We start from the raw sequence: 12,709 nt of genomic DNA, 5'->3' as shown, positions 1-12,709 counted from the left end.
GGAAATAAGAGAAAGAACACATGCAACAGGAAGAGAATGTGTCAGGTGATATTTCCTTTGAGATGTTGACAAGATAACCAGTTTTTTTTCTGCCACAAGCCTCCCAGCCCCCTGTCATTTGGGCTTTTCTCTACATGCTATACATTCTGGGAGGCAGGTCTGGTTGTAGCCTTGGGCAATACACAGAGAATATAAGAGAAGTTCATTCTGCTGCAGAAACCAGACCTGGAACCTCCAAGTCTCTCATCTTGAAAGAAGCAGCGGTCGGTTACAGCCATCTCACAGGTAACTATCTCCAACCATCTTTAAACACAACACAGTTTGTCATTTCAAACAAGACTAGCAATTCTCTTATTTTGTCTTTTTTTTGTGTGTCTTTCTGAAGCCTCTTGTCAACATGCCTGGATCTGGATCATGCACCTCTATCATCAACCTGCGCTTCCAAGAAGGCAGCGAGGGAAGTCCTTCCAACCCTGCCAAGTTCAAGAACCAAGACTTTGCGCAGCTGAAAGATAACCACCTCCGCAGAGGCCGGCAGTTTGTGGACCGCACCTTCCCACCTGACAGCAGCTCTCTGGGAGATCTGCCGAATCTCAGCAGTCGGCAGGAAGCCCAAGTGAAATGGCTTCGACCAGCAGTAAAATACTTTAAAATATATTATATCATATAGTACACATATTTAAGGTTTTTCTTATGCAAATGGTTTTCTTACATGCTAGCTCTTATCTGATTCACTTCCTCTTTGTTGTGTCCAGGAAATCCTGAAACTTCAAAACAACCCCAATGAAGCTATTTTCTGTACCAAAGGAGCCACACGCTTTGACTTTGGTCAAGGCGCTGTAGGTGAGCAAGAAGACAACACAAAAAGAATACCTATTTACTATGTATATAGACTTTTTGAGCTACTTTTTATTTTTTGTATTTTATTATATATATTGGATTGTTGAAGGAGCTCAGGTCATAAGATTTGTATTGCCATTTCTATACTGTAGCTTTGTGCATATGACAATAACATATTTGAATCTTTGAGAAAAACCTTGTTAAGGAAAACATTTCGCTTAATTTGTTCATTCACCAGGTAACTGCTGGTTTCTGGCTGCGATTTCCTCACTGACCTTCCGCAAAGCCCTGATGGTGCAAGTCGTGCCTATGGATCAGAACTTCAACAACCATGCAGGGATATTTCACTTCAGGGTAAGGAATACTTTTCTGTAAGCGTCTTTAAACAATGTTTTCATAACTAGTCATCAGCTAACTTGTCCTCTTTTACTCGTCCTTTCTGTGTCAGTTCTGGAGGTTTGGCAAATGGGTGGATGTTGTCATTGATGACTACCTGCCAGTAATGAACAATCAGCTGCTGTCTGTGAAGTCCAAAAAGGAAAATGAGTTCTGGGCTCCTCTGATGGAGAAAGCTTATGCCAAGTATGAAACCCTCTTACAACACATGAAATACTACCTTAGCACAATGGAGGCAACACACTACAGGCAAACACGTGTCTTAATTAAAGAAACTCAGAAAGTCTAATGGTGATATCTATTAGTTCAATACATATTTAAAAAAATATTTTTTAAACCTCTCATCCAACTTCTATCGCTGGAATAGATATACAAGACATTTTTATTTAATAGCATATTTTTCTCCGCTTTAGTACGACTTACATACACCATACATTCACGCTGCATTCCTTTCTGTGTCCTAAAGCTTTTACATTTATCACTTATAGTCAGATTTACATAACATTTAATTTTTAAGATGGTGAAAATGTAAAAACAGATCAAATAGCTGTTGACACTATTTTTATATTATAGTAAGTATATCTATATATCTATATATATATATAGATATATATATATCTATATATATATATAGTATAGTATAGTACACAATAAACTCTATATCCTAAATTCCCTCTCTAAAAGATTTGGAATATTATGTCAATGAAACAAACATTTTTAACCTGGCTTTATCAGTGTTCAGAAGTGTCTACATATTATTACTTATTAAATTAGATAATGCTTTATTGGCCGATTTAAACATACAATTTAGGAAAGTGTGTAAAAGATGAAAAAGTAATCAAGTGGTGAAGTTACCTTTCATACCTTATCCCTTTCATAGACCTTTCGTGTCCCCTAATCTTGCCATGGATTATAGACATCTTTTTTTATGTCTCCCTCAGGGTGTGCGGATCGTACACAGACATGAATTATGGTTTGCCATCAGAGGCCTGCAAGGATTTCTGTGGAGGCGTGAACATGGATTACAAACTCCAGGAAGTCCACTCTGCAGGCCATGATGACGAGCTGTGGAGCTCACTGTCCAACGCCAGCAGCTGCAACTCCATGATCTGCTGCGGAACACCCCAGAAAGGGGTAACAACTCATCGCTTTAGGGCAGAGAAGGGGTGGGGAGGCAATAAACATTCAGGTCACTGTTGTGATTTAACTTGTTTTTCTCTTTCAGGGTGTGTTGGTGAACACTGTATCCAGCTCTGGTATTGTTGATGCACATGCCTATTCTGTCACAGCAGTCACTGAGGTAAGGTGAACATTGAGAATATTTTAAAATAAAAGTTTTTGGGGTTGCCTGCAATGTTTTGTTCTGATTGTGTCAATTTCTAATTTCCCATTAAGATTTACTATCGCGGCTCCAAAGTGAGGCTGGTGCGACTCTTCAACCCGTGGGGCAGAAAAGAGTGGACCGGAAACTGGAGTGACAAGTACGTTCATTAATCATACATATGTACATCTTAAAGCAACACATATAGTCTATACACTGAACTACAACTAATGACTTTGTATTTCTCAGGTCCGACATGTGGCAAAGAGTTAGCCCAAATGATCGGGCAAAGTGTGAGGACCGCGACGATGGAGAGTTCTGGTAAATTTGCCATATCAATGGAGTTTTCAAACCTTTTTAATTTGTTACCACCTGTACACTAATAATGCAGAACCATGTGCTTTCCTGGTCATAAAAAAACTGCTCAGGGCCACTAGTGGTCAAACACTTCAGAAGGTCTCTATATAGTGAAGCCTGACAATGAATCATCAAGGACAACATGTACTTTATTGATGAAGATAAACACACAGTAGAAATAAAGGCAATAAAGTCGTTTCAGTCCTTTAGTTGGATAGACTGCCATTTTTGTTTTGTTTATGACTCCCAATGGTTTACATCTGGCCTTTTCTTTTGCATATCTTTCTCTTTCCAGGATGGATGTAGAGGACTTCTGTCGTCATTTCTCCGAGTTGTTCATCTGCTGTGAGAACCCCAACTTTATCGATGGCGACGTCAACTGCCAGTGGCAAAGCCAGACTTACGATGGCAAATGGACAGCTGGGAGATCTGCAGGCGGCAGCTTGTCTAACCGTGAGATCTGATTTTTTTCCTTTGCGCAAGTACAAAAAACCACCACACTGTCTCTGGAGTGTCATGTGACATTTTTCATCGCCCGTAGGTTCCTTTGAAACAAACCCTCAGTATCGCATGAAGGTGAATATCATTGACAAGTCAGAGAAGGAAGACAAAAACATCGTCCTTACTCTGATGCAGAAACCTAGGCAGGAGAATCGCAAAAGGCAATCAAATTACCCAATTGGGATCAGCGTCTTTAAGGTTTGCATCCTGTTTTTTTTGGTTTCTTAAATATGAAATAATGATTAAGTAGTATTCTGCATTTATGACTCATTTCAAAACTTGCATCTTTCCTCCCTTTTCACATCCAACAGATTCCACCAGGGGTAAGAACAAATATCACACTTTGCCTGTGCACTAAAAGCTAATTTCCACATTTAAATAACCTTTAGTTAGGAGTTTTATACAAATAAATAAGGTTTATATTCTTCCCAGACAACATCGGGCCGCCTGAGTATCAACCAACTTTACAAATTGCAAAGACAGAAGGATACACAGATGTACACCTATGCAAGGGAGCTGGTTGAGATGCACAGCATGGAGCCTGGAGAGTATTTGATCGTCCCCAGCACCAGGGATCCTTACCAGAGCGCAGACTTCATTCTAACCATCTTCTCCAAGACCGATGCTCAGATCACGTAAGGACTTGCTCATATTTCAGGAGACCTTTATACCAAAGCAAGAACTGCTCATTTAAATATCTGACCCATTCTTTGCTGAAATGATTGAAAGCAATACACCGTGCATATGACATGGTGATGCTCAAGTCACATCCATGGGGTATATTTAGGGGTAATTTGAGAATATAGTAAGCTGAGGATAAGTTAACTTTCTACTTATTTAGAGGCTATTATTTTACTAACCCACACAGAAATGTGTGTAGAAGTAGCTGATATCTGATACTAAATTAGTACTTCAAACAACTTTAGAGTCAAAAGTCAAACATTTATTTTCGAAACATTTTATTATTATAGATTTGTATTAACATATTCTCCTATGCATCCAGTCCCCATGATGAAGATGATGATGATGAGGACGAGCATGACCACGAGGACGAGAAGAAGGAGGAGGGGGGGGGCCTAGTTCTTCCTGAGGTAAGAAACAAAAATAAATAGTGAATACTTTAGCTGCGAGTCAGAGAGGGCAAGTTTAGTTTGCCGATTTGTTGTCTGATTCATTAATTCGTCTTTAGGTACCAACCGACAACAAAAAGCCTGAGGAGGAAACCTCTGACAACAAGGCGCTCCGTGATCTCTTCAACCGATACGCTGATCAGGTGGGTCATTTTTCTCACACGTCCCACCCGCTTGTCCATTCAAAGCTTCTCTGATCTCAAACAATCATACTTTTTTCATCTTAGTTTGGTGAGCTGAAGAACAGGCAGCTCAGGATGCTCCTGAATGACAACTTCCCGCATGGTGAGTTGCTATCACATGTGCATTGAAAAACATTCAAAATCCTAATTCATTTCTTGTGCATCACAGATTCTTCAGACCTGTTACTTTGAGTGTGTCTGTCATTCACAGGCACCTGGAATGGCTTTGGTTATGATACCTGCAGTAGCATGATCGCTATGTTTGATGTATCCTTTAAAGAAAAACATGTTTATCTTGTAAATCACAACACTAGAAAGTCAAGATTTAAATACCGATATATAAGCACCAATTTTTTAAATGTCATCTGTCATCCGTTTATGATGAGACTTCCTTAACGTGCAAAGGTCGACAAAAAAATGACAATGACCCTCGTCGAGTTCACATCTCTCTGGAAGAAAATAAATGAATACAAGGTAATGCAGCAGAAATGGGCACTAAACAGACTAATTGAACCTCATCTTTATCAATCAGAATCAATATACTTGGAATGTATAATGTTATATTCATCATTTCCCCAAGATTATTCTTTCAAAATAGTAGACTCAACTTATTTCAATAAACCTAACATGCATGTTTAAGGTTCTAATTAAATTAAACATTGTTCTTGCAGCAACACTTTCATCGTGCAGATGTGAATAAGAATGGGTCCCTGACTGACAGAGAGCTCAACGTGGCAATAAAGGCTGCAGGTAACACTAGTTTCCAATTTAAATACTATTAAAACATGTTAATAAGCTTCCACCGACACAAAACAGGGAAACTGACTTCATATTCCGGACATTAACAGCAGTACTTGTCCTTCTTTACTTGTCTCAGAACCAGAGATTAACCTTAACAGTGGTCTGGTGAGGCTGATGACCCTCCGTTACTCAGTCTTTGAAGCCACCACCATGGAGGGCTTCATCTCACTCATGTTACGCCTGGGCAAAACAACAAGTGAGTGAGATGGCAACAACCAATCTAATCATTGTTAACAGTTTTGATACATTTGATTTGTTCAGAATGAAGCGGGCACTAAGTTTAAATGCTGCAAACTGAACAGCACACCGCTTTATGACAAATGTGTGCACAGTATCATATCTTATAGGATATTTCTCTATATTATTCTATAGAATATTATATATTTGGGTTGGTTTTGGCACAGTGGGTTAGAACGTTGATCATTAGATCAAGGGGCGTTGGGGAACATCTTTTCGAAACCCGCCTCGGCTGCCACTGTGTCAGGCCGTTGTGTCCTTGGGCAAGACACTTCACCCTAATTTGCTTCTGTGGGTATTGTCCACAGTAATAACTGTTACATGTCTAATATGTGTAATATGTCGTGGAAAGCGCTTTGAGCTCCTGGAAAAGCGCTCGAATAAAAATGTAATGAATTATTATTATATTAAAATGTGTTTCAATCGTATGTATGTCTGATCATCTTTACAGGTACCTTCAGGGACAAATCAACAGATGGAGTTATCAAATTTTCTTGGGAGGAGGCAAGTCTGTTTCCACTTAATGCCATTTATTATATTTCTTTCTCAAGGCATCAAAGCACAAAAAGAAAAGCATAAATAATGACATAAAGATGTTAAGGAGTAACAAGTAAATATTTTAAATAAAGTGTTTTAGTATATTAAAGCAGCATAAAAGGGAAAAAGCTCAGTACAGTTCCTGAGTCAATAGTTCCACCACTGTAGTTTGTGGATAACTATGTACAGATACAAGTAATGTATTAAGGATAACGATTAAAGATACTAACATTTCTAGAAACTGCCTTTCTTCTGTTTCAGTGGACCGAGTTCTCCATGTACAACTAGACTCAAGAGTACACAGAAGACACGAGAGAGGATTCCTACAAGCAAACACTGCTTTAAGAGAATAAATGTCTTCCTGTGCAAAACCTGTAGAGCTGCAACATGTTTCTCTGATCAAATTGTGAAATAAACATTGTTGCCTCCTGAATCATGAGCTGAAATCTGAATTTGTGATCACATTTGAACGCCAAACTGTAACCGTGCAATACAAATAAAGGCGACAGAAGAAGGTGGACCAGAAATCATTTTATTAACTCATCACCGACTACATTGGAAAGATACAAAAACTCAACAAGTGTTCAAACCAGTGGCTCACATGTTGTTCTACATTTCCTCCACATTATAATGTTTCTTATGTACATTCTCCTCATTCCTGTGTTATGTTACGAGGGGCTCTCCGTCAAAACTCATACTTACAAGTCAGTGTCCTTATTTCACAATTATAAATCAGAACTCCACAGATGTAAGTCCCAAAGAAAGAAAGATATTACTGTCCAGTTCTCTCTTTCTCTCTCGTCACTAGAGGCCATCAACACTCAGCTGTTTGAATCAACCCTCTGCAGCGTAGTGGAGGCAATATCAAAAAAAGAAATCGTCAACAAATCCAATGAAACACTCAAATCGATCCTACTAACAATTATGCATAGCCAAAGCCTGTCATAACTTCATATTGTCACAGCTACTTCTATTCTTATCCAAAGCTTCTTTTACATCAATAAGCAAAAATGTGCTACTCATTTTAAGTGCTGTTAATACCCAATAGTATACCAAATGTATTGCAAATAGTTCTCATCAAATGCCCTTTTTACTCACGTTTGAGGAACATTTGCCAACAATGTAGGGCTGCAACTAATAATAATTGTCTTTATATATATATCGATCATTTTCTAAATTAATCAAATAATCCTTTGTTCTACAAAAAATGTCAGGAAACTGTCAAAAAAAAGTCCTTCCGATTCTCTTAAAGTCAAAGGGAATGTCTTTAAATGTCTTACTGTATGTCGGTCCAACACCCAAAAACAAGCTATTTAATATTATTTAAAAACAGAGAAATACAAGAAATCTCCACATCTTAGAAAATCAAAACAGTTTTTTCCTGACATTTTTATATGAAAAACTCCTTTATGATTAATTGATTCTCAAAATAGTAGTCAATGATCTTTCTGTTGATGGACTTATGGATAAGTTGACTTATCTTTGCAGCTCTACTACAGTAACCAATAACATTAGGAAATCATTGAGCCTTGAAAAGAAAATCTGTTTTTGGTAAACAGGGCAAAAGAGGAAACTAAGTTATGTAGGTTTTGATCTTTTCATTTGATTTGTTGAGAAATAAATGACATTTCATAAGCCTCACCCTAGTTATTGAGATAGAGTTGATTTGCACAGCCATCAATCCTCCTCCTTCTCGATGTACGTCTTACAGGCTGAGCGTTCCATCTGTCTGGCCAGGTATCTCTCTCTGGCCGTACTCACAGCCTGATCCGTGCTGCGCTTTGCAAACTTGTTTCCTTTCTCCTCCGTGGTTTCCTCTTTCCCCTCACCTTCCTGGTCGTCGTCTTTTTCCCCTGTGTCCTCTCTGACTGCTTCCTTCTCTTCAGGATCTTTTTCTACCCTCTTCACTTCTTTCTCCTTTTCTGCTTCCTTCTCTTCAGGATCTTTTTCTTCCCTCTTCACTTCTTTCTCCTTTTCTGGTCCCTTCTTTCCCTCCTTCTCTTCTTCCTGAACTTTGTCCTTTCGCTTGTCTTCATCTGGATTCCTCTTCATCTCTCTTTCCCCATTCCTATCCCTCTCTCTCTCCCTAGGGCTCCTATCCCTCTTCCTGTGCCTGTCTTCCCTCTCTGTATCCTTTCCTCTGCTTCTGTCATCATCTCGGCCTCTGTCTCTGTCTCTCCTTCCGTCCCTGTCGTCTCTTCTTCCTCCATGCCTGTCATCCCTTTCTCTTCCCCTGTCTCTGTCTCTGTTTCTGTCTCTGTCCCGTGCTCGGTCTCTGTCTTGATCTCTGTGGCCCTTCTTATGTCTTGCTTTTTCCTTCTCTCTCTCCTTCTCCTCTGCGCTCCCCGATGAAGGTGACCTCTGTCTGTATTGACGTTTTGAGTGTGCGAGGCCAGCCCCCGGCTTGCTAAACCCAGCTTTCTGCTCATGTCCCTCCTCACTGTCGCTGCAGGAACTTGGGATATTGTCATGGGATGTAGATGAGGGAACAGGTGACATCCTCTCCGTGTCTTTTGAAACCTTGGAGTTTTCAGTTCTGGGGAAGTACAGAGAGATACAAATAAATGTTCAGATATTTTCTTTTTAAATAATGTGTGTGCTTGTCGTGTTTATGAAGGATCAAATAATGTGGATTAATGACTGACTTGATTTCCGAGCGATCAGGTATCGCCTCTTCTCCTACTGTCTGATTCAGCAGGTGCCGGTAGAAGCCGCTCAGGTCTTTTTGTTTCTTCACGTCCAAAGCCGCTAAACAAACAAAAATAATTCAACAGATTATTTAAGTTGTTCCTAAAAGTGGCCTCTTTTCAACAACGGTTTAATCCTGTTTTAGTTGTGTTCTTGTGCTCTAAAGTAGGAGATCGTTTTTTTGGCAGCACAAATCTTTTTACAATATCCACATAACAAAATGTTGCTATGGGCAAATCCAATTTAACACACATGCTGATGTTGTTTTGAAACTAAATCTTCTCTGCCTGCATCCACTAAACAGTAATGACGGATCAGTCTAACCTTCCATCGCCGCCACTCTCTTCTCTTTCTCCAGCTCCTCCTTCTGCTCCAGCAGTTTTTGCTTGTAGGCGGATGTAACGTAAGCGTCTTTATCAGCAAACTCTTCTCCCTCTGCCTCTCTTTCCTTCTGGATCTTCCGCTCGTCCCTTCGTTCTTGTTCTTTCTTTCGGTCCTCGACTGCTCTCAATAACTGGTGGATGTATTTTGGCTGTAATAAAAAGACACACAGGCAAAGTTGTTGATGTTCAGGAAGAAGGTTAAAGGTAGGGTAGGGAACAATGGAGAAACAAGCTCGAGTGCGCTAGAATATGAAAGTATGCAGCCGAAAGAAATCTGCCCCTTCCTTCAGACTTCCTTACAGAGCCCCTCCTCCAACACACACGAACATGACCAATGACGGCACGAGATAAGTTTGTGCACGAGATGGAAGGCTGACAGGCAGGTAGGCCATCCAATCATTGTAGCCGGGCCAGCTAGAAAAATTGGTCGAGCTTTTTACAGTGCCACGGCGTCCACAGGGGGAATTTTTTTAATGTATTTATTGTCAATCATTTAATGTATTCATTGCTATCGGGATGTTAAAGTTGGGGTAGGTAATTTTGGAGAAACCGGCTCGAGTGCGCTAGAATTTGAAAATACACAGCCGGAACAAATCTGCCTCTTCCTTAAAGAGCCCCTCCTCCAACACACACGAACGCGCACATGACCAATGAGGGCACGAGATAAGTTTGTGCACAGATGGAAGGCTGACAGGCAGGTAGGCCATCCAGTTATTTTAGCCAGGCCGGCTAAAATGATTGGTCGTGCTTTTTACAGTACTGCTTCCACAGATGACATTTTTTTATGGATTTTTTGTCAAAGCACTTAAGATATTCATTGCTATCGGGATGTTGAGAGCATTCCATGGAATATAACAAAAAGGGCATCTCGAGCCGGTTTCTCAAACTTACCTACCCCACCTTTAAGAGCATTCAATGGAATATAACAAAAAGTGTTTCTGAAGTGAATTACCCACCCTACCTTTAAGTTCACATTTTGGCTTTTTTATTCACCAGTAGGTGTCACAATTGTTTTAGCAAAGTGCATGCTGGGCTGTCTTTCTGACCAATACATCAGAAATCTCAGACTTGACAAATGCAGCTGTAAAAAGTGTTGAAGATAAATGAAATTACCTTTTTGTCAACACCTCCCAACATTTTTTTTTTGTTGTCAATTCTCTGTTTTTGAATGTCATCGTACACAGCATCGTAGTCATATACAGTGCTGTCCTCTTCCAGGGCTTTATGCATCTCCAAACGTGTCTTTGGACAGAGAGGGAGAGAAAAAGAACAGGGAAATGTAAATCACAACAAGGGAATAACAGTTTGTTGAAAAATCACATCAAACTTGGAAATTCATCCTTTCACCTGCTTCATCATTTTCTTTTTGACAGCTTCTTTCTGAAGACTCTCACCAACAGTGGTCTAGGGAACAAAACATATTTAGTATATTCGGATACATATGTTTTTATTTTTGTATACATTTCTATTGTCCTGCTTATAAAAATGCAAAGGTGTATCTACCTCATCATCGGAGTCATCCTCGAACACTGAGTGTTTCTGCACAGTCTTTGACAATCCTTTCCTCTGTGACAAGACGAGTCCATACCTGTATCAGGAAACAAAGCTTTTTAAACCCTTTCATACCAAAGTTATTCGTACATTTATTCCACATGCAAGTTGTATTTCCATTACTGCTACACTGCATACCTAGGATTATAATTGTTCTAAATATTGTTATTTTTACTGCACCTCAGAGTTAGTTACTTTGCAGATTCCGTTTTTATTAGGGATTAAACTATGCAGCAGTGTAGAACGTTTTGAAAAGGAGCTCCACCTTTACTAGTTAAAAGATTAAAGTGATGAACACACAATACAATAATATTATAGATGCATTTATTATTCTCAAATGTGGCATCCATTATAAATATAATGAGGACTGCTTGTCCTGTTTAAGAGACAGGTGACTTTATGCAAACATACGGTAACACGACTAGACTATAACATATGCGGAGTCTCATAGTTTTAATTATGTTAGCTATGAAACTCTTCTTGACAGTTTTTGAATTGGTTCGGCATAAACCATATTTTATCAGCTCTTTATACTGGCGTGGCTGCATTATTAGCGAGGTTAGCATAACGTTAGCATATCGGTAACTAGCTTCAGGAGCAGCAGGGGACAAACCACTGTTTTCATCAATAATCCTCCACTGTACACCTAGAGCTGCTACATAAATTAAAGCTCTTTATCAAAACTATATCTACAACCCTGATAAAGTGAACCACTCGTCTCTTAATGTTAATCACACAGTAGCTAATCAAGTTAGCTTGGTATTTACTCACTGTTTTGTAGGGAACGCCATCTTGCTCTGCTGACTGTGAACGGGTACGACAGATTCGACACAATATTTTAGATCAGTCAATCATGTTAACTTTTGCTATGATTTGATTTTGATGTAGCTACCGTATACATTACCGATATTTGTATGTATACATTTATATTCAGTAATTGCTTCGATTATGTTTTCGTCAAATCTTGAATGTGCAAAACATCTATAGATTGAAGCAAGATTGATGGAAAAAATATGAATGATCTTTTATCTGTGATTTGTACAATATGAGAATATATTTAATATACCGTGATATTAAAACCATAACACATATCACTGTGCCAACGAAAAACACATTACAATGATATGTATGGTTATTTTAATGCCAACAGATGGCGTTATTGCTTCAAATTATAGCTACCAATCATTGATCAGTCTCTTTCAAAATCATATTTATTTGGGATAAAGCTCGGGTCTACATACAGAGAAAACTGTCGTGATCACATGCAGAGAAGCTAAAGTGAACTTAGTTCAATTGTTTTTTATATTCTGTGTGTGAAAACATTGCTCTCTTTTTGGAGTGCTTTTGTCCATTGAGAACATTTGCACAACTCAAATAAATATCCATTTCAAAACAAATATTCTAGGATAATATTTAGTTGATTTTGCCTATAATTCTTTGCTGCAATATTGAATTAGATCTGGTTTCCAAATCTGTAAGTGAGTATTTTATTCTCATTGGAACATAATAACTGCAAACATTTCGAATAATTGTTCATGTAATTTGTACTTTTGTTAATGCTGTCAGCTGCTTTGTGCTTAACCCGCAAGTCATTCTCTTAAATCAGCCCAGAGAGCATGTGGCTCACCTGTGATTAAAGCTGCAGCTTTGAATTCCCACTGCTTTCCATGAGTGACTCTAAATCCAAACACAATTATCTCTGTCGTAATCTCCATCTCATCTCATCTCTGGCCTCACTGCTAATCCCTTTGGTACACACCAAATGGCCAAAACTGCCTGATGGGT

The 12,709-nt window shown here is 39.0% G+C and overlaps 2 protein-coding genes across 4 annotated transcripts; one reads left to right on the top strand and one right to left on the bottom strand.

The window, feature by feature from the left end:
• Window positions 1-152: 152 nt before the first annotated feature.
• On the top strand, window positions 153-7,494 carry LOC307019111 (calpain-1 catalytic subunit-like). Of its 2 annotated transcripts, XM_079649747.1 has the most exons (21): window positions 153-285; window positions 386-637; window positions 756-843; window positions 1,079-1,194; window positions 1,289-1,422; window positions 2,178-2,370; window positions 2,462-2,536; window positions 2,632-2,717; window positions 2,807-2,878; window positions 3,210-3,367; window positions 3,456-3,613; window positions 3,727-3,738; window positions 3,848-4,050; window positions 4,419-4,506; window positions 4,605-4,688; window positions 4,773-4,830; window positions 4,939-4,994; window positions 5,133-5,201; window positions 5,399-5,477; window positions 5,605-5,724; window positions 6,217-7,494. In XM_079649747.1, the coding sequence occupies exons 2-21, from the start codon at window positions 398-400 to the stop codon at window positions 6,342-6,344; spliced, it is 2,217 nt and encodes a 738-aa protein (XP_079505873.1). In that variant the 5' UTR covers window positions 153-285; window positions 386-397; the 3' UTR covers window positions 6,345-7,494. The 2 variants fall into 2 exon arrangements, with proteins under 2 accessions (XP_079505873.1, XP_079505872.1); XM_079649746.1 differs by lacking the exons at window positions 153-285; window positions 386-637; window positions 756-843; window positions 1,079-1,194; window positions 1,289-1,422 and having other exon boundaries at window positions 2,207-2,370; window positions 6,217-6,269; window positions 6,564-7,494.
• Window positions 4,358-11,764, bottom strand: nsrp1 (nuclear speckle splicing regulatory protein 1). Of its 2 annotated transcripts, XM_079649749.1 has the most exons (8): window positions 11,696-11,764; window positions 10,877-10,961; window positions 10,721-10,777; window positions 10,487-10,615; window positions 9,315-9,522; window positions 8,948-9,050; window positions 7,945-8,838; window positions 4,358-4,501 (listed from the first exon to the last, which is right to left on the bottom strand). In XM_079649749.1, exons 1-7 carry the CDS (start codon window positions 11,713-11,715, stop codon window positions 7,980-7,982), a joined length of 1,461 nt encoding a protein of 486 aa, XP_079505875.1. In that variant the 5' UTR covers window positions 11,716-11,764; the 3' UTR covers window positions 4,358-4,501; window positions 7,945-7,979. The 2 variants fall into 2 exon arrangements, with proteins under 2 accessions (XP_079505875.1, XP_079505874.1); XM_079649748.1 differs by lacking the exon at window positions 4,358-4,501 and having other exon boundaries at window positions 6,821-8,838.
• Between the last annotated feature and the right edge of the window lie 945 nt (window positions 11,765-12,709).

The sequence above is a fragment of the Notothenia rossii genome, assembly GCF_949606895.1.
Source record: "Notothenia rossii genome assembly, chromosome: 9".
In the NCBI taxonomy this organism is placed as follows: Eukaryota; Metazoa; Chordata; class Actinopteri; order Perciformes; family Nototheniidae; genus Notothenia; species Notothenia rossii.
Note: the sequence above shows the minus strand (reverse complement) of the source record. Positions and strands in the feature narration are given on the sequence as shown.